At 32.2% G+C, this 23743-nt stretch overlaps 1 protein-coding gene across 1 annotated transcript in view; it reads right to left on the bottom strand.

The window, feature by feature from the left end:
• Positions 1–15144: 15144 nt before the first annotated feature.
• The window catches only part of LOC149911083 (protein apterous-like), a 58825-nt gene continuing 50226 nt past the window's right edge, over positions 15145–23743 (bottom strand). Inside the window, exon 6 of the mRNA XM_090102594.1 lies at positions 15145–16897. Within this exon, the coding sequence (XP_089958720.1) occupies positions 16691–16897 (207 nt within the window). The 3' untranslated portion in view covers positions 15145–16690. The remainder of the gene's footprint in view (positions 16898–23743) is intronic.

A 23743-nucleotide genomic window follows, 5' to 3' on the forward strand; every position in this document is an offset into this window, starting at 1 on the left:
GTGAATGATTTTCGAGGCGACCTGTCATCATCACTTACAACACTTATAACCCTTTTTTGAAGATGCCCCGGTAACGATAAATCGAGGCTGGCGAACAAAATGTCCGTTTATATCTAATACTAAAAAAGGAGAGTGTGGACATTTAAATGTGGCCATGCAACGCGCTTATTATAAAACATTCTTGTACTTTAATATGCGGAGTTGGGTCCTTATGAAGTGACAAAATCCTTGAAGTGCGATTCTTGCTGTATATAATTATTTTTATTATGTTGCTTTTACCACTAATTTCAGGGTACAGCTCTCGTGAATATAAATTTGAAATAATACATTGACGCGTTTGTACACAATATCTATTTTGATAATTTTAATAATTAGTTATGCTTACTATGGCTATTTCCTTCTAGCAATAATTGTTGTCCATATGAGAAAATATACATTCAAATCAAACCTTAAAATGTAGGAGGTGCATTATTGATAAAATATCAAGAAAAATAATTATTATTTTGTGCTACCATTCATTTTGCTATATCGGATAAAACATATTCGCTAATAAATTGTTTTTATTATTTCTATTAAATAATATTAAAATTTAGTATTTCACAAATATACTATTTACAAATAATCCGTGGTTTTCATAGCCACACTTTATATAAAACCGGTTTGGGCGCTAAGCCTGCGACAAAACCGTTGTGTCGTCATAGTACTAGTTACATATTGAAGTATGGTGATCACTTTTATTAATCGTTTGTTTTACGACAATTATTAATCTTTGTAGACATTTTTATTTCATTTCATATGATATTTATTTTATCGTCATTTTCCTGTTTTTGTTCATTTTGTTTCTTTTTCACTAGTGTTCATTTTTACGCAAGATTCTTATTTTTAAATTTAAATCAGATTAAAAGTATTATTATAATATGTACTAGCCTTTATAACTAGTTTTCCGGCCGCGGCTTTGAAGAACCCGCGTAATTGTAGTTCCCATAGGATATCCGGAATATAACTTAATCTAAGTATGTTCTTTCTCAGGTCTTAGGCCATTCCTGAAGCAAATTTCTGAAATAAATTTCATAGAAATCGGTTCAGTGGTTGAGGCATGAGAAGAAACAGAGAGACAGATAGAGTTACTTTTACATTTATACTATTACTCGTTAGGAGTTAGTATATATTAGGATTATATCTACTAAAAACATACGAATTATCCGAGGCGGCTTCAGCCATGTATTAAGGACATTAGATCTATATCATGATGATATACCCGCCTAAACCCCAAAAATTATACGATGAAATCTCACCATTGCTACCTGAAAATGTTGTAAGAATAAAAAAAAAGTTGAAATTGCTGCAACATAATATTATTCATGACCAGAATATTTATCGATATATTTTTATTTCATTTCACAAATTATTGTGGGATATATTATACTCTTAAAAGCGAAATAACTATTAACATTGTAATAATTAATTATGAAAATTATTTGTGGTTAGCGAAGTCAAACCACCCAGGAATATGAGATATAGAGCTTAAATAATTAATATATTCTATAATTTATTATTCATTTCTTTTTCAACTTCTACATTGATAAATGAAAAAGTAAGAAAGATGGCGGTGGCCTTTTCTAATACGATTATTTCGATAATACAGAAACTTAATTATTATTTTAATGAACGTTGGTATTTTTGTGCATAAAAATTAAAAACTATTTAAAAACTTACAATTTATGCAATAAATATCATATTTAGAGATTTAGATTGCGAAAATAAATAATACATTCTTATTTTTCACTAAGTTATTACATATTGGAATTTGGAAGACTAAATAAACATTGAAAATGCATTAAATTTTTAATTCATAAGTTTAATAATACTTTTCGTTGACTTTATAGTGGCTATTTCATAGACTTAATATTGCTGTGATTGGATAGCTACCAAGAATAGCTTTCCCATCGATTCCTCAAAAACATAGTAGATATAATAAATAAATGTGTGAAATAAAATCTCCTCACAATCACGCATGGAGTGCGTAGTGCGGGCCGGTTGCGCGGGTCCCAGGGCCCGCGCTGCGGTCGCGCGCACTCATTACGGCGCACGGCCTCGCACGCGCCGCGTCACGCGCCTCTCTTCATTACCAACCTCTTTGCCAACTTTATTATTTTTCGCCACGTGCTCATTATAGCGGTTTTTATTATATTTTTTGTTATAAACTCCTCTTAGGCCGTGTAATCGGATCCCGACGCAAATAGGGGCGGATTAGCGAAGGCCTAATAGAATACACCCGATCGTGGGTGATATGTGATTCGATCAACATAAACAAGCTATTTAACGGGGCTCGAGAGGTTAATGGTGGTATTAGTTTTATGATTTACTGAACATATTGAAGGCCCCGCCGAACTCGTTTATTAAATGTTGCACAACTACGTCCGATAGTTAGATTGAATCTTTGTTGTTACACAAGTCGTGCTTTGAAGTTTCTTTGATACGCTCGCAAATACTAGTCACCTAAGCTAGTCACATATTATAATATGATATGTTGTAGTATCGCAACTTGCTTGACAGTACACATAATATAGAATTTAAGATTTATTAATTAATTCAACCTTCTACAGTTTTAGTTTAACTTAAGCTTAAAAAAATAACTTACAACGAAAAATAATTTTTAACCTCTTTCAACACTAAACGTTCAACGTTCATTCTTCCCTGATCCATAAAACAAAGCTGAATACAAATAGAACTAGTCTCGTTCTCACTGTACCGACCTTCGGCTATTAGCGCCAAGCGCTGGGGCGCTCAGCAGGGATCCTCGAGGACCCGGTCCCTCCGGAAGACTCACGCTCATTAGAAAGGCCTGTCGGCTTCCTTTCAATGGCCGGTACATTTATACGCCTGAAATCGAGTAGGATTTGTTAGCACGCGTGCCCCGCGCGTGCTCTATTCTACGCTCGCTTATTTGCTTTTACATGATTTAACATGTTTATTGGGCGGGAATATTCGTAGTTTTTGTTACCGTGGTGTTTGTGTGCAGTACTGATTAGAAAGTCCGATTTGTTGATTCGCAAATATGCATGCGCTTTATTTATGTTGAATTTAATTGGTGTTTATATAGTGTTATAAGCTTGGGTACAAATATGTACTTAATGTATAAACAAATTAGGTATTAAAGTTTATGTTAACGCACACGTACGCTTTTTCTGCATCTCAATATTTAATTTTACTCAATAAGGTACCTATTTCGTTGTTTTAATGATTTTCTTTGAAATATGAGAAGTGCTAGAGCGAAGAAATCGGAATATGTTAGCCGGTTAGCACACTGTTACAATTCGACGACATAATATGGTCAACGTATGACTATCTAGCTGTATCTAGAATCTAGACTAAAATAAAAATCCAGAGTCCGTGAAGTCACAGAACGGAGAAATATGCCCTAAAAGCTCAAAGTAATATAAATTTATTGTTCCAATACTTCTAACATGGACGTATAAAAAAAGACGGACGCCGTATTACGAACAAACAACGTGAAGCCACCATAGTAAGCTAGCGATCGCGTAAAGACAATAAACACGCACACACTCTCACCATAGTAAGCTAGTCGGCCGCCATTACGTCGTGAACTACCGACTGATTAACTGCGTCACTGTTTCACAAAAAATATTTAAAATGCCGTCTTGCGTGGTTAAATGGTGTCGCAACAGTACAATTTTAAATAACAAAACACAAGGGATTACATTCCACAGGGAAGCAAGTTATTTCTTTTATGTTTTAATGACAAAATTATTACGGCAAAATTTATAGAAAAAAATACAGCCGCCATTGTCATCAACACAGCTGTTGCCATGGCAACATGGCACACACGCATGGATGTTTCGCCGCCATTACTAGGCTTCACTCAATATTTAGGCGATATACCGTCCGTCTTTTTTTATACGTCCATGACTTCTAATAAAACTTATTGAAATAATGATAGAGTTGTAATTTGTTATAATATACCTATCTGTATTTTTAAATAATAAAACAATCGTCTACAATGTATTAATCTAAGACATAATAAGTCATTTCACCCACATCGAACACGTGCTTGTACAAGATATTTCTCGCTAATTGCATTAATATCAATATGGGATTATTCCGCCCATCGAACTCCGCTAGCGACGCATTATATTACCGCCTCGCAAATGCAGGTGTTTTAAATACATTATCAATAGACCTTAAATACATGTGTAATTTACTCCCTGTATTGCATCAATATTTGGTAATATTGTTAGCTAATATTAATAAACGCGTTTTCTCTTATTGACGCAGTAAATAAATTAAACATTTCGGTGATTTAATAACATAATTAACACATTAACTTAATTATACGTATTTAATGCAACGTTTACCTATTTATGTAAATAAAATTATGTTGGTTCAATTACCACTTATAACACAAGAAAAAGGAAATGATATTTAAAATTAATTCTTTGGAATTAACTCCACTTGAAGATAATAATTAAAAAAATAATCTGCAAAATATCACAATACACGGTCAGAGCCAGAGCGAGCAGCTAGTACAAAATAAAAATTTAAAAATAGATTACGCGGCCGAAAATATTTTAAAAATAAAAACAACAATGAGGTCCAATAACAATACCTGCTGTCGAAACTCTACAGTTTTTTTCCCAAGAATTCATTCTTTTGTTAGCGAGAGGGGTGAAAAGGTACGTGAGCTTTGCTCGCTATTGACCGTAACAATGAGGCGGGAGATGGCCCAGGGAGGGTCACGTGGCGGAAACTACTCCTGATTAACCCGGGACTCGGTAACGAAAAAGAGACCTTTTGCCCTCAGCGCAATTTTTACTTTCGCTTGATGATGAATTTAAGAGATTTTCGTTTGCACGCGGTACGATATCGCTCGCGAGTCGTTAGATATGGTTGTCATTTCATTTACGTATAATTGTATAACTACGCTAATTATTGCTATGGATTTGACACGCCACCAATCTGTATCAATCGTCTGAAAATTCTTTTCTTATCATCAAACGGACTAATTATAAATACAATTGGTGTGACAAAGTGTTGGAAAGTGCTCTGCTCTGTGAAAGTTCCCAGTCACAATAATAAAAATTGTATTAGACTATTTTTTAAATATCTAACTTGACTCTACCCTCGACTTCACTCGTGTGTTACGAGAGTGTTTGACATATTATATTGGCTGTATATATATCCCGGACAGAAAATGTTTTTGGGAACTATATTTTCTATCACCAAAATTTATATTTGTCGTCAAGTTGTATCACCTAATAAATAGATCTATCACCACGAAATATTTTCGTTCTCAGATAAACAAAAATTGTTCCCAGGTATGAATTATCAAATTATAGTTAATATATGTATGTGTAAAATAAGCGCTGATTGTTCAGTGGTAATTATTTTAAACAATAAATATTGATTATTTTGACTTTGTTTGTTTTATTTACTAGTTACTCTGCTAAAAATTTTATTTAAATATAATTTATACTACCAGTGGAAATTTAGAACCTTGGGAGTCTAGTTAAGTAGCAGAATCTTTTGGTTGAAACGATGATGACAACCATAATTTTTTATTTGAACTTAATGCAATTTTCTAGTAACATAATAATATGATTTATTGGTGATCTCTTTAAATTAGTTTGCATAAATACTTATTAGGACACACCTATTATAATACATACAAAAACATTTATTTGGTACTAGAACTTATATCTCAGGATTTTAGGTGATTTATTGTGGAACTGATTTTGCATTGTTTGGTGACTACATTTTGGTGACAGATCTACTATTTTGAGGACAAACCCTATTATTCCATCAGTCCTCGGAATCACAGACACAATAGAAAATCTATTGTGTCGCGCCCCGATCGGGCCTTACGGTGGTCAATGGGTTATTTAAGAAACACAAAACTAATTACTTAAATTGGTGATAGCTTAAATGATACCCAATGTTTTTGTAAAAAGTCTTAATTAAACCTTTGCTTCAGCGCCCAATAATAAAGCTCAAACACTCCTTCGCATTAAAATTAAAATATTAAACTTATTCTTCTATAGGTAATAAATAGATAATTAATAAAAAAATATATTGGAAACAAGAAAACAAAAAAAGAACGAAGTCGAACGTCCGTTGTAAAAATAAACATTTGACATTTTATCTCATAAAATGCGCATTATTTTTCTAACAAGATTTGCAGAATATTATTTGCTTTCTTATTTGTTAGGAATTGTTTGCAAAAGCTTCACTTTGTAATGCAACCTTATTATGTAGCTGTATTTATTTTCAATATATACGTATACTATCTAATATACTGTTGATTAATTACATTGAAATAAGAAAAAATTACCGAAATTTCATCTATAAGTACCTACTTATAATTTACGTTCTTGTTTTACAGTAATAATCTTTCAGTTCATTTGATGATGATGAAATGTGTTTTATAATATCGTAGTATAGTTTTTTAGATATTCATTGATCGGAATTTATTATCAATTTTATTTTTCTAAAACGTGTTATTAGTCCAGGAGGAATCGGCGCATGAGTACCGAAAACTATTCCACCTCAATTTTTTTACGTGATCCTCTTCAAATTGCCCTACTGATGATATAAATGCATGTTGCCATGGGGCAACCCGGTGCCATATTGTTTAAACCGAAATTGTTTAAACAATTGCAAGGAATTGTTATTTTTCAACCGGACAAATTTTTTTTATATTTTTTATCGAAATACCAATAAAAAAGGTCCAATTACTTTTCACGATAAAGTTAATATTTTCAAAGATATGAATTTTTTAAGGTTTGAAAAATCTCAAATTTGGGTACTTTCGACCCATGAAAAATATATTTAAAAAAAAAATAATATATAAGTAATATTTTTTTTTCAATTCTCTATACAATAGTTAATAATATTGTTAATAGAGATTTAAGAAAATTTCATTGTTTATATCTGTTTTTTAATTGTTAACTTCGCGTATCAAACGTATAAAACATTAGATTTTACGAATTTCGGCTACAAATTAGAGAATGGTACTTTGCTACCTTTATTTATGAATAAAAGCCCATTCCCAACTAATCTTAAAAAACCGTGTAATTGTAAGAAAGCCTGTAAAACCAAAGCTTGTTATTGTAAAAAAAATAATATAAGTTGCATACTTCTATGTGGTTGTGATTCAGAAGACTGTAAGAATATAATATATAAAAATAATATTGATAATAAATAAATACTTATTTTTAAATCTTGTTTTATTATTTCATACTTCTCCATCTATAACTTTCGTTTGAAGAAGTTATTCAATGTAATTAATAAGGTAAAAGACCTAGTTATTGACACTTTAAATTTTATTTTAGTTAAAAAAAAAACAAATCAATTCTAATAAATTAATAAATATAATTTTTGAATTAAAAATTTTAAGATCTTTGGTTTTTTGAGAACATTTCATTCTTTTAATTAAAATCAAATTGCGAGTGTCAAACAACTAGGCCAGTGTCAATAACTGGGTCTTTTACCTTATTAATTACATTGAATAACTTCTTCAAACGAAAGTTATAGATGGAGAAGTATGAAATAATAAAACAAGATTTAAAAATAAGTATTTATTTATTATCAATATTATTTTTATATATTATATTCTTACAGTCTTCTGAATCACAACCACATAGAAGTATGCAACTTATATTATTTTTTTTACAATAACAAGCTTTGGTTTTACAGGCTTTCTTACAATTACACGGTTTTTTAAGATTAGTTGGGAATGGGCTTTTATTCATAAATAAAGGTAGCAAAGTACCATTCTCTAATTTGTAGCCGAAATTCGTAAAATCTAATGTTTTATACGTTTGATACGCGAAGTTAACAATTAAAAAACAGATATAAACAATGAAATTTTCTTAAATCTCTATTAACAATATTATTAACTATTGTATAGAGAATTGAAAAAAAAATATTACTTATATATTATTTTTTTTTTAAATATATTTTTCATGGGTCGAAAGTACCCAAATTTGAGATTTTTCAAACCTTAAAAAATTCATATCTTTGAAAATATTAACTTTATCGTGAAAAGTAATTGGACCTTTTTTATTGGTATTTCGATAAAAAATATAAAAAAAATTTGTCCGGTTGAAAAATAACAATTCCTTGCAATTGTTTAAACAATTTCGGTTTAAACAATATGGCACCGGGTTGCCCCATGGCAACATGCATTTATATCATCAGTAGGGCAATTTGAAGAGGATCACGTAAAAAAATTGAGGTGGAATAGTTTTCGGTACTCATGCGCCGATTCCTCCTGGACTATATGGGGCTCGTTGTCACAAATTTTCGGGGGCTGGTTGTCACATATCAACCAGCCCCCTGTATGCGAGATGACTTTATTTGCGTTTTGAGGTTGTTTGTTTCAGCCGTAAATTTTCAATCAACACCGGAAAATCACCCTAACAAACCTGCTGGAAGTCCATCTATCCTTGATGACTCTATATTGACTCACGATTATTATTATTTGCTAAAATTGTGATCCTTAATATTCAGACTGAAATAAAGACCGTAGACACGGTTTCATTTGGTTAAGAGTTCTTAATTAAAAACTATTCCGTAAAAATATTATAAGACCAAAAAGTGACTTTCTATTTATAAATTGCCTGTTATTTAGTATGTGACTACCTACCCTAGGCATTGTGACAACCATCCCTGACCCGGGGTTATAAGTCACATTTTTCTTTAGAGTGAAAATACAAAATATTTCTACAACTGAAAATATTACACAAAAATACGTTTATTTCTTTTGTAACAGAATAATTACACTATCTTTTGGTATACAAATATCATTCCTAAACAACGTATTTTGGAAGTTACATAAAAAAAGTTAAAAATGTGACTTTCATCCCCGCTCTCCCCTACGTGGGGAGAGATTTTAAAAAAAGGTTGTGATTTACGATTTGTAGGTAATCTGGTAAAGCTTCAGTTTTATATCGAAAATAGCCCTGAAATAAAGAGGCAGAATGTACGGGATTTGATGATGACGGGGACATTTTTTGCGACGCTTCTAAAAGTTAGTTTCTCATTTCGTCGCGTATTTTTTTAAGAATTCAGGCGTGAGTGATAAAAAATATTTCCTAAAGAAACGAAAAGTCTCTTGATACCAAAAAGTAGAATAAGTTTATAAAAGCTTCAAGTCTGAAGGCCATGAAAAAAGATATAAAAAATATATTCTCCTATACCTATTGAAATAAATGCCGTTTCAATTCTCACACAAGTATTTCACTGATATGTCATACAACTAAAAAAATATCGAACATATATGAAAGTGACAAAAACCCGTGTAGAGATGACAGGGTTGACAATGTCATCGCGGCCACGCCGGCGCTCCATCAATTATGTTTGATTCATTGACTGCACCTGACATAAGGCATCGGATCTCTCGCCGCCTCTAAATATTGTGATTTAGATTTTATCTGACTGGAGCCAAATTAATATGGCCTATCGATGCCCTCGACTCCACAATGCTTAATCGGAAACATCGAGATTAATGCCTCGATACTAATGGTTATGACTCGGAATATGTCCCTTGATTAGCACGTTCGGGCCTCGCCTCCCTGAAGCACTACATACTTGTGTATATGTGTATACTCGACGATAATAAAATATTCCTGATAAAATCCAATACAGCAAAATTAAAAATTGAGTAAAAAAACTGAAAATACGCTACGAATTAATCACCTCCTCTTGTGGTATAGATTTTCTCTCGTTATTTAGTTTGTTTGAATAACACGCAACTGGTTTAAATTTAGCTATCAATAGGAAATAAAAGTGGTTTAGTAAATTAAGGATTTGATCCTTTTACAAAAGCGCTTTCGTATATTTCAATTACATATTTTGAAACGGACTTCGTTTTATTTTTGTTTTTTGGTATAGGTAAGTATGTACTTCTTGTTTAGCATAGAGATCCTAACCAGAGCTTTAACTTTATTGTAATACTGTTTAGAAACTAAGTACTATGGACATAATATATGTATTTTCAAACTTGGAAATAAAAAGATCATCTATATACCTACCTATATAAAAGAAAGTCGTGTTAGTTACTCTACTTATAACTCAAGAACGGCTGAAGTCTGAACCGATTTAGCTGAAAATTAGTACTAAATATGTATCACAGGCGAAGCCAGGGCGGACCACTAGTAGTAAAATAAAGAGAAATGTAAGCTCAGTTCTATTATAGCTTGACAACTAGCTGTGCCACGCGGTTTCAACCAAAGAAGAAACCGCGAAACAAAATTAAGTATCTATTTATTTAGCTCGGTTTACGATGTATATACAACTTATGTACGTATTAAAGCATTATTATAAAGTTTAAACTTTAATCCAACTCCTTACCATAGCTTTTTAGTGAAGAGTAACAAACATACACATTACACATCCATCATCACAAACTTTCACAATTATAATCATCATCATCATCACCGCTTTATATTCCCACAGTTGTGACACGGGCCTCCTATAAATAATCTTAAATAAATAGGAAAATAACAAATTATTTTCTTACCTTTTTTTATCGAAAAAGCAGCGCCACCTACCTTGTTGTAGTCAAATCGCATTGATTGATTACCAACCGCAAACGACACAAGCATATTATAGCTGTATGGTTATGAGTTGTCAAATGAATTATTCAAATACATTACAAGCTGAATATGTGTGAACATTGAAGGTCAAAGTTTTATATTAAGCATTGATTTTATATCATTATGTCGTTATGTTTATATTAGATATACCTAATATGTGTAAGTAAAAGTAATTTAGATATTAGTGACAGACACATGTCAGAAGTGAAACTGCTCTGGCAAGAAGACCAAAATCGTCGCTTACTCCATTGCCATGACGTGAACTTGACATTTTAGGTAGGTACTCTCATTGCGCCTAAAGAAGTTTCACTTCAAATTTCATAAAGCTTAAACATTTAAATATGCAGTAAGTTATTTTCAGCAAAAGCTAAAGTTATAACGTTCATAGAATATAATCAAATAAATTGTTAAGGAAAACAACGAGAAATGTTTAATATTTATAACCCATTATAACGAATATATAGTGAAAAGTTTTTGTTCCCGTCACCCGTCATTTATAAGCAGATGGGCAATGGGGCTAAATTAGACGTACACTACATATTTTAGTTTATTTCTCACACTATTGCTTCTACTAAATTCAAGATGAGTTGCGATACAGTTTATAATTTACACAATCTTTTTTGTTACCTATCTACTCGATAAAACAACGCATGAGGAAGCGAATTCGAGAATTAGATTAAAAAAAATTGTATAGTCACGATATATTCAAATTGTTGCTACACTTCTCAAACTATAAAAATGACGTTCATAGTTCATTCAATTGTTAAAATTTAATGTTAACGTACACGTAATGTAACATACACGTGTTACTTCACGTACTAATAACTACATCTTTTTATGTTATAATTAGACCTAGACACAACTCAAGGAAAAATTTCCTTTTTCCCAAAACAATAACTTTTTTACAATAATCGAATAAATTCAAATGTATTTTGCATATTTTAATATTATTCCAACAAGCTTCCAACTCAAACCAATGGTAATCAAACATTGATTGACACTTTGACGTCTATATTTCATTGACAGAATGCTAATATACGTATTAACATAAGCTTTTAGTACTAAGGATACCTACTAAGGATATGATCATTGTTTACATCTAATTTAGAGTTAAATTAGAGTTACATAAAGACTTCTAGTTCGTTCATAAGCTCTAAAACTGATAAACTGATATTCATAAAAATAGTGGCTTAGAAAATCTCAATAATAACACAAAAAAGTAACACCACACAACTGTGCAGTTGAAACCAGTCCCCGACGAGGTAGTGTCATATAAAAAGTAAAATGAAAACACAAAAATTTATTCAGATAATTTAATTTTCAAATGCACCTTTTTTGCCGACCATACTCGATACAAGCCAAATGTGGCACTAACGCCCCACAGTTTTAAACTGCACGGGACATTGCATAAGCACTTGATTTATAATTACGGCCACATAAAAAGGACACCGAAACCCGTCGTTACGGTTTCGTCTCAAAGTAAATCAATGTCTCATCCATTTTGTTCTGTATGACACATCATAATATAATAAACATTTTGAATATCGTTATTCATTGTGATTGAATTGTTTTATAAACGTTATAACTGTGGTTATAACGCAATATATGAAATGTATTTTTTTTTAATATTTGAATTTTAATAACCGTTCTGGTCTTTTTTTCGTGTGGTGCCTTGTTATCGTTATTACATTTATGTTAGTTATTTTGCGATCTTATTTCTGTACCTATGTTTGGGTTGATGTAAATAACTATGGGCCTCAAATAAATAATTATTCTGGGCGGTTTTTCAATGTATGAAAAAACTATTTCATACGGTACCCAATACCATGTATATAACCTATATATGTAACCTAACCTATGTAACATAACCTCATATATGTAATCTTTTTAAATACACTTCCTTAAATACTAAAAACTAAACCTTACCTATACCTTTTTAAGTAGACTATATAATTCTGGAAATTTCAAGATGACTCAGTGTACAATTTCTTTTTTATATACGAATGATCGGAAATTGCAATCATCGATGAAATGCTTAAATGTATATAGGAGTGATACTTGAGATGTTCTTTCTAAGAAATTATAGTACCTATTTAGTTTCTATCAATTACTTCTAAAATTTCATTTAATATGAGCCAAATGATCTCTAATTTTTGTAATTACTAAATTATATCTCTGTATCAAATTTGAAGTAAATCCATGCAGTACCTACTTTATGAGTTTATCCCAGACATACATACATGATACATACCTACAGTCAACAAAAAAAAATTTGAAACTATGTATATTTTTTGCTTCGGTAGGTACGTAGGTATCTTTCATAGGTCCCACCCCAAGTATTCTTTAATAAATATTTACTGTACAGTTTAACTTTCCTACGATTTTATTATGTACCTATAGAATATAGATATTGCAGTAAACTGTAAAACATAGGTTAATTGACATTTAAAAAATTAAATGAGAGGCACAGATAACGCAAATCCTGAAATTATAATTGCCTATTTCAGATTAAATATTCCTTTTTACTAATGAATTTAATCCTATCAGAGGCAAAGAAGGTATGTGTACTAGGAAGTAACAAGTAGATTATCAAACGAAAATTCTGCTGTGAACGTAAATTTTCACATGAGATTTTTCAATTTAACTGTTTGTTGGAGGTACTTTCAAATTTTGGTTTTTAATGAGAGGATATTAATCTAGGATTCACAATTTCAACGACTACTCTTAAATGTATCGCTTAAATAGATTATTTAAATAAATTACTGAATTTAAATTAATTATTAAAAAAAATGTCTATTGGTAATATTTATTTCACAAGTTAGGTACTGAATTATTTTTATAATTGATATCTTAATTTATTATTTAATACTCATATTTGCAATGAATCACTATAATAAATACCTCTTACTCAATATGGCCTATTAAAAATTCGATCAAAACCCTTAAATCGATTCCGAGAATTATTTATGTCAATAAAACAAAAGCTCGCAAAACTCGGCAAAGTTGTCGTCCCGTTATGTGACTCGGTGCGTCTATCTCTCTCACTGCCGCAGTGTCTGCAGGATGGCATCTCTTTCATCCTTGAATGGTGAATACCACATTACGAAGAGGTCGATACCAGTTTTGGTACACAACAAAGACTTACCTCTGGATCCGAATTCGCAAAGATGGAGTCACCGCTTAAGGACTTATGTAGTCTGTACATGGATACGGAAAGGTACCTACATATTATTACATAATGACGCATCGTCATCGTATAATGTACATCTGTGCCAACCATATCTTATTTCAACAAATACTATTCTATTTTTAATCTCAATGTGGTGAAAATATATTTCTATAGGTATAAAAATAGCTCATTATGAGAGTAAAAATAGCCACAAGAAATGAAATATAATTAACCTCGTGACGTCGATCATACTAATAAGTATTTAGAACGGTATCACAACAGTTCACAGTTGTAGTTGAAAAGAATTTGTGGAAAATTTCAAAAGATCTTCGCAAAAAGTTACTTCTATCTACATTCTTTTAAACTTTTTACAGCGTAACTTGTACAGTTTTATTTGCACATTTTGGTGTAATTAAAATACATCGAGTTTTTATACCTTTGGAATAGTCATTACCTACGTGTTTTCCTATTTTGTGACCGTTTAATTAGTGATCATATTAATGGCATATTATGAAGGTATTTGTATGTGTAACAAGATTCCCCGTACTTGTTAAGTCTGTAATACCTTATATTTTTTTTGACGCCATCGAAGGTTGTGTTTTTAATTTTAGTACCTACGTATCTATTCTATTCAGAGAAGGTGTTTCTTTAGTACCATAAACAAAATCTGTTCCGGGAACTAATTATCCAATTACTTTGATTATGATCCTAATATTGAAAGATTCGTCACGAAAGCAGAATAAATAAATGGGTTCAAATATACGTATTATTAGGGGCATAAGAGCTGACCAAAAGGTAAAAATTAGGTATTTACAGTCACGCGAAGGTCAAACGAAACATCGGTAGGTGTAAGGTAATGTTTGATCTGCTGTATATCGATAATGTGGGGAATTTTGGTAAATGGAATCCATCGGGACCACCCAAAAGAGCAGCTGCCCCGCTCTTATTTATTGTTTTAATTAAAACAACATAACTCAGGCTGGTCCGCCGTACGCGCCTATGTGACAGCTCGTAATTCTAAAGTTTAGCTTCTGAATCCGATCCTTATTAAATGAGAACTCCATCATGATAGTGATCAAGGTCAGGGAACCTATGTGTCAGCGACGGCCGATTGAGAGCTTTACATTCTTCCGGTCTATACCTACTACCTACCTGCTATAAGTCACCGTTTATTAATTAAATGGTGTTTGAATGAACAATTCACTTATAGGATACACGTTTTTTGGTAAATTTACTCTGTCTATTATACCTTCCCTTTGGATTCATTATAATATGCATTAAGATTTTAACAGTTGCTGAGGAGGCCATGTGTTGTGGTTGATTATGTGCTTTATAGGTTCAATGAAATAAAACAGGATAAAAATTGTAATAGTTTTTATTAACAGATCATTATAATTTTAGTGACATGAGGAAGTTATCCGAAATGGAAACAACTTTGCGCGCGTCGGTCGAACGCGCCACCTGTCTATGCCTATTCGTTATTTAGTGTAACCGTTATTCTAAATTCTACAGAATGAATGAGAAGTATCGCTTACATATGTGGCTAACACATTTTATTTTCGCAAGTTATTCACTTTAAGATTACAATATAAATTTATACAAAAAAGGAACTACCAGTGCGTGTACTTATCTGGCATAACTTTCTACTTACAAATCTAAAACTATACGATCATTACTCGTTACATCCGTTCTACGTCGTTTTCAATATACAGTATAATATTACTGACACGCTTGTTCGCTGTATGTGAACTCTCACACCCGCGCAAACGCAATCATATTGGAATTATTATTGTCAATAGTTTTGCATGTGTGCAGGCGCCATGTTACATCGTTCACTCTTGCAGATTTCATAGTACGCGGGATCTCATAGAATATCGTTGAATGTTATTGTCGACACTATAATAATATAGTCGATTTATTGCGTGTAAGTGAGCGGCCATAGCCAATGTAATTTCTTAATACTATGTCATATCACTAAAATATTTATATTATGGAAATTTTTGCATATACCTACATCTTACACTAAATTTACGCTTTAAATTAAATTATTAATTAATTCAATAAATAAATAGTATATATTAAACACCGCTTCGGTCGTCGAACTTTACATAATATCTTGTTATTAAATCACTGACCACAATCTTAATGTTTTCATATAACATTTTTTACCAAGAACAATACACATTAATCTTTCTATATTTTACAATTTGACATACATTATTTTTATGCGCAGTTTAAATAAAGTACAATGAGGAATATATCTAAATTTATAAAATAATAATTTACATAATTATTAAAAATTTGCCAGGGTAATTTGCCGCCATCATCACAAATCAACAAATTAAACATTCTCAAATATTTAACTGTTTGTTAAAACATTTATTTCTTAAGGAAATTAAATTTAAATGTATAATATAGATTTACGAGATGATCATGTTCTACTCGTTGCCATTATGCTACATGAGTTTTCAATAAATAAGACAACAGAACATAATATTACCCAGATACAAATGGACGGATGTGCGAAACTAATAAGATTTTTGCCAAAACATACATACGGTTGATCTAAAGAACCAAAATTAAACTCTTAATCCAAGAGACTGCAATGATATTGTTTTTCACCAAATTTCAAACATCAAAAGTTCAGATGGCATCATCATTGATATAAATATACAACCTTTTTCACAATCAATGTAATCCACCGCACTACATAACTCACAGGACCTATGCTAATTTAACGACGACGAATTTCAGTCAGTTTCACGTAAACTACAGTCGATGTAAACAGTCTCATAACGTTGCGTTAGAATGTTTCACTAGCTTCTGTACAGTTTGGTAAGAGCGCGTATCTTGGAAACACATTTTCTAACTAGTTTGATGGCGCTCATAAGGCGCAGAACTGGGGCTACGGACAGTCCATCGAGTTGGGGCTCGGCGGGCCGCCCATGACGCTGTAGGGCGGGCTGTGCGGCGGCAGCGACTGGATGGAGCCCATGGGCCCGTGGTACATGTCCATCTCGAGCGACGCATCCGGCGAGCACTTGTCCGCCATCTTGTTCTCCTGCTTCGTCACCATGCGCCGCCACTTGGCGCGCGCGTTCTGGAACCAGACCTGCCGACAAAAAGAGAAACGTTAATACTGGTAAAAACACCGCTATCGAAATTCGCCAGCAGAATGTAAAACCGTGCTACAAAAGGTAAACGTCGCATTGCGAAATGAGAAAAAATTCACTACTGAATGCGTCCATAGCGTCTTCCATAATAAGCCGACGATTTCGGCGTAATGGCCTACCGACTAGCGCGGCCTGGATGCGGAAGCCAGTTTTTTTTTTACGAATCTTAATTCCATTTTGTAGGACACGTTAAAGCGTGCTGGAGATATTCGACAATTGTCGTTTGCATTCCGAATGCAGATTTTATCTCTCATTAGCGAGATTAATCTGTTGAGCGCTTGAGTGGTCCGCTTGGTGCGAAGGTCGCTGTCGCCACTCGCCTGCGTCGCCTGCTTCTTACCCCAGCTTGTAATAAGGCTCCCGTACGTCTTTTTGCTAATTATTTCTTCTTCCATTTCTTGTATCTGCGCAAAGAACATGCGTCATGTAGTTATATAGTTTAGTTTTAACGACTAATTACTTATGTTTCCAAAATATATTAAAAATAAAAATACACATGCTGTTTTTCTTAAAACTTCGCTAATTTTATTAAATAGGTAATACAATTTTTTTTTCCTTTTGGCGCGTTATTTGAACGTGGAACGCTTCCAGAACGCGCGAATTCATGACCAATGGCGCGCAACTTTATCGATGCCCCGCCTCTCATGTCATGGCCGCTGCGAATGCCTAATGCCAAATTTAGATGATCATTCAATTACTCCTAGAAAATAAAACATGAGTCACACAAATATTTACACTAACAAATTAGCATTATTGTTAGCGGTGTGATCTTAAACAGTATTCATATTTACGCAACATATTATTTTACGTTAATTAGTAGGTACAGAAGGTAGGTACGGAAAAGCTGTCAGGCGCGTCAAAAAATAATCATCAAAATGTGAGTCGATAGCAAATGAGAAATGGGCGAAAAGCGCAGGAGACGACGGGCGGGATTGATGATCCTACGTCCACACGTTGTCTGAGATAAGGGTCGCACGGTGGTCTACAAAATATTCGTGTTATGAATGACGTGACTTATTTTTACCAACTCCCATTCATCGTTACCTGTGGAGACTATAAATGCCCGACCTTTCTGAATGAAATTACAGTGTTACAAGTTAATAGAATACGTACCTATTTAATAACTTCGCTTTAAGTTGATTTTTGAAGTAAAACTTCTTTAGGCGCGACTAGGGAGTAACTCAGATTTTTTTTCTGACGGAAGTAACGCTTACTATAGTCTGTGTAGTTTCCGCCATTTAAAAATAATAATTCTGATTGGTTGTAAGTATATGTCATATACTACACGCTTCTTGACATACGCCAGCTAGTGGCAAATATCATAATCAATTGAAGTAAAACTTCTTTAGGCGCGACTAGGGAGTAACTCAGATTTTTTTTCTGACGGAAGTAACGCTTACTATAGTCTGTGTAGTTTCCGCCATTTAAAAATAATAATTCTGATTGGTTGTAAGTATATGTCATATACTACACGCTTCTTGACATACGCCAGCTAGTGGCAAATATCATAATCAATTAGGTTTATTTATTTTCAAATTTTCAAACGGATCAATTGTGAATAGCAAAGTGAATGAAAAATTCAACAGTTTTAAAAACATTATTTTAAATTGCAAAATTTTTTGAAAATCTCTAAATATACTTGTTTATTTATTACTTTTAAAATAACTAAATTAAAAATAAAAATAAACATGTTGCGGATTATAATCAATCTATTTTAAATATTGCTGAAGACAAAGTAGTATCCATAGCAACAGATATGTATATAGGTTGTCATTCAGTTGAACAAGAAGCATATGTACGCCAACAATTTCATAAAATGTCAGTTATTGATACAGGAGGATCGCCTTATGAAATCATATTAGTTCTTAACAAATATTACATTATTACAACCAATATTGATGTATCTGATGGCTTAGCCAACGGTTGTGTTGGAAAGTTAGTGTATATTGAACGTGATGACAGTGATAACATCATACGCTTATGGCTTGAGTTTCCTGGTAAGATAGGAGAGAAAATTAGGAAAAAAGCTGCCCATCATATTCAAACTCTAAACATTAGTAGAACAGCAGTCCCAATGAAGTAAAACTTCTTTAGGCGCGACTAGGGAGTAACTCAGATTTTTTTTCTGACGGAAGTAACGCTTACTATAGTCTGTGTAGTTTCCGCCATTTAAAAATAATAATTCTGATTGGTTGTAAGTATATGTCATATACTACACGCTTCTTGACATACGCCAGCTAGTGGCAAATATCATAATCAATTAGGTTTATTTATTTTCAAATTTTCAAACGGATCAATTGTGAATAGCAAAGTGAATGAAAAATTCAACAGTTTTAAAAACATTATTTTAAATTGCAAAATTTTTTGAAAATCTCTAAATATACTTGTTTATTTATTACTTTTAAAATAACTAAATTAAAAATAAAAATAAACATGTTGCGGATTATAATCAATCTATTTTAAATATTGCTGAAGACAAAGTAGTATCCATAGCAACAGATATGTATATAGGTTGTCATTCAGTTGAACAAGAAGCATATGTACGCCAACAATTTCATAAAATGTCAGTTATTGATACAGGAGGATCGCCTTATGAAATCATATTAGTTCTTAACAAATATTACATTATTACAACCAATATTGATGTATCTGATGGCTTAGCCAACGGTTGTGTTGGAAAGTTAGTGTATATTGAACGTGATGACAGTGATAACATCATACGCTTATGGCTTGAGTTTCCTGGTAAGATAGGAGAGAAAATTAGGAAAAAAGCTGCCCATCATATTCAAACTCTAAACATTAGTAGAACAGCAGTCCCAATTTTATGAAGATCGTCATCTGTACCAATGAATAGAAATAAGACAATATTTGCAAAGAGAAATCACTTTCCATTAGTATCTGCTTGTGCGCTTACAATACATAAGTCTCAAGGTGGTACTTTTGATCAAATCGTTTATGAATACAATAAAAGTCACAGTCAGCAGCTGTTATATGTAGCATTATCACGAGTAACTGATATAAATGGATTGTTCATTGTCTCAAACACCGATGACAACAAATTTTATCATGGAAGAAAGCGTCCAGGGGGAATAGTTGATTTACAGTGTGAATTTGAAAGACTTTCAAATTCTCGCCTAATAACACAACAGGAAGAATTATATAACCTTGTAAATGAGAGTAACATTACACTATTTTCCTTCAACTGCCAAAGTTTACGTGCTCATGTTTCTGATCTGAATGATAAAGTATTAAAAAGGTCCACATTGCTGTTATTTTCCGAAACTCGGATGAAAAATGACGAACAAATTCTTATTGAAAATTTTTATTGCGTAACCCAATACAAACGACCCAACTCAACTGCTGGTGGAGTAGCTGTATATCATTCATCTACAGATACACTGAACAATGTAACACCAATTCAAAATATTTCACAAACGATATTATCACAAATTTCCGATGAGGTTTCACAAATTGGTGACATCGCCTTGGTTCGATGTGTTAATACGAATGACCAACCTGTGATTATCGTTGTTATTTATATTTCTACAAATACTAGCCTGACAAATATCATAAAATTTATTCATCAGCAATTACTTCACTTCACAATTGAAGGTTCTCGACTTTTAAATAGTAATTATCATGAATTACCGATGATTCTAACTGGAGATTTTAATGTTAATTTTCGCTCTCAGGAATCTCAGCCGTTAATTGATTTTTTAGAAGAAAAATTTGATTTATCTATGAATACTTCTCGACTTCATTCAACAACGCGTTTCGGTACAACGATAGATGCTGTATTTTCAAGAAAAGTAGCAAATTTAGAGAGTAAAATTTATGTTTCACATTATAGTTACCACAAACCTATAATTTCGTACGTAAGATGACATTCAATTACCTGTTTCGAATGAATAATATTAATATAACATTTAAATAATCTTTGTAAAGCACATGAATAATAAATATAATTAAATTATAATATAATATTTATTTATTTAAGTTAATATTTAATCATTTCAGTGATATATGTCGTCAACGCCAAAGAAGTTTTACTTCAATCGCGCGTAAAGGTTACACGCACACACTTTTTTTTTTATACTATCGAGTTAATTCGTTGCTTTTAAAAATAGAACATTTTCTCCTGTTTACAAAATATAATATATTCATAACATTTCAATAGAATTACGCATAGGTACATAACTATAATAAATTAGTTTAAAAAACTCATAAGACTTATACCTCCTACTCATGAAATTATTGTATTGTAAGCGATCCTTGATAAGTAAGTGTACAAAGTTTAAATCTGTCCGTTTAAAGTGGGTCAAAATGGAGTCAAAATGCGCCAGTTAAATACAAACATATCTACATGCAGTCAATAAAAGCGAATAAAAAAAACAAATAGCTAGATAAATTAATTGTACTTATAATTTAAAACATTTACAATTTAGGATATTAACTTCATTTTAGTCAAGTGTCATAAAATAATGAGCGTGCCGCCCAAGGTGCCGCCTATCCCTCGTTATCCTGACAGCGCTATCAATTACACGAATCGAACAATGAGAAAAATCATGTAACGAAAAATGTTTTCTATTGTAAATTCTGGAGGAATATTGGAGATTTCGTTCGCGAACAATAATAGCTGCAAGCGACAAGCGCTCGGCGTGTTGCGATATTTCAACAATTGAGAAGCCGAGCTTTATTATCCTTGCAATACTTTGTTCCATTCTGAAGCTCGGGCTATAGTTGAATAACGCGACATATCATTTTAATGATATCTCGTAATGATACTACATTTTACTGTATTCAATTTTATGAATTCGAAATAACTCTTCCCATGCTATAGTCGATATCGATGTCGACAATTTTTGGATACATTTTTGAAGTAAAACTTCTTTAGGCGCGACTAGGGAGTAACTCAGATTTTTTTTCTGACGGAAGTAACGCTTACTATAGTCTGTGTAGTTTCCGCCATTTAAAAATAATAATTCTGATTGGTTGTAAGTATATGTCATATACTACACGCTTCTTGACATACGCCAGCTAGTGGCAAATATCATAATCAATTGAAGTAAAACTTCTTTAGGCGCGACTAGGGAGTAACTCAGATTTTTTTTCTGACGGAAGTAACGCTTACTATAGTCTGTGTAGTTTCCGCCATTTAAAAATAATAATTCTGATTGGTTGTAAGTATATGTCATATACTACACGCTTCTTGACATACGCCAGCTAGTGGCAAATATCATAATCAATTAGGTTTATTTATTTTCAAATTTTCAAACGGATCAATTGTGAATAGCAAAGTGAATGAAAAATTCAACAGTTTTAAAAACATTATTTTAAATTGCAAAATTTTTTGAAAATCTCTAAATATACTTGTTTATTTATTACTTTTAAAATAACTAAATTAAAAATAAAAATAAACATGTTGCGGATTATAATCAATCTATTTTAAATATTGCTGAAGACAAAGTAGTATCCATAGCAACAGATATGTATATAGGTTGTCATTCAGTTGAACAAGAAGCATATGTACGCCAACAATTTCATAAAATGTCAGTTATTGATACAGGAGGATCGCCTTATGAAATCATATTAGTTCTTAACAAATATTACATTATTACAACCAATATTGATGTATCTGATGGCTTAGCCAACGGTTGTGTTGGAAAGTTAGTGTATATTGAACGTGATGACAGTGATAACATCATACGCTTATGGCTTGAGTTTCCTGGTAAGATAGGAGAGAAAATTAGGAAAAAAGCTGCCCATCATATTCAAACTCTAAACATTAGTAGAACAGCAGTCCCAATGAAGTAAAACTTCTTTAGGCGCGACTAGGGAGTAACTCAGATTTTTTTTCTGACGGAAGTAACGCTTACTATAGTCTGTGTAGTTTCCGCCATTTAAAAATAATAATTCTGATTGGTTGTAAGTATATGTCATATACTACACGCTTCTTGACATACGCCAGCTAGTGGCAAATATCATAATCAATTAGGTTTATTTATTTTCAAATTTTCAAACGGATCAATTGTGAATAGCAAAGTGAATGAAAAATTCAACAGTTTTAAAAACATTATTTTAAATTGCAAAATTTTTTGAAAATCTCTAAATATACTTGTTTATTTATTACTTTTAAAATAACTAAATTAAAAATAAAAATAAACATGTTGCGGATTATAATCAATCTATTTTAAATATTGCTGAAGACAAAGTAGTATCCATAGCAACAGATATGTATATAGGTTGTCATTCAGTTGAACAAGAAGCATATGTACGCCAACAATTTCATAAAATGTCAGTTATTGATACAGGAGGATCGCCTTATGAAATCATATTAGTTCTTAACAAATATTACATTATTACAACCAATATTGATGTATCTGATGGCTTAGCCAACGGTTGTGTTGGAAAGTTAGTGTATATTGAACGTGATGACAGTGATAACATCATACGCTTATGGCTTGAGTTTCCTGGTAAGATAAGAGAGAAAATTAGGAAAAAAGCTGCCCATCATATTCAAACTCTAAACATTAGTAGAACAGCAGTCCCAATTTTATGAAGATCGTCATCTGTACCAATGAATAGAAATAAGACAATATTTGCAAAGAGAAATCACTTTCCATTAGTATCTGCTTGTGCGCTTACAATACATAAGTCTCAAGGTGGTACTTTTGATCAAATCGTTTATGAATACAATAAAAGTCACAGTCAGCAGCTGTTATATGTAGCATTATCACGAGTAACTGATATAAATGGATTGTTCATTGTCTCAAACACCGATGACA

Source organism: Colias eurytheme, chromosome 1, assembly GCF_061535395.1.
Source record: "Colias eurytheme isolate Ceu_HAF_F1 chromosome 1, ilColEury1 Martin Lab GWU primary, whole genome shotgun sequence".
NCBI classification, from domain to species: Eukaryota; Metazoa; Arthropoda; class Insecta; order Lepidoptera; family Pieridae; genus Colias; species Colias eurytheme.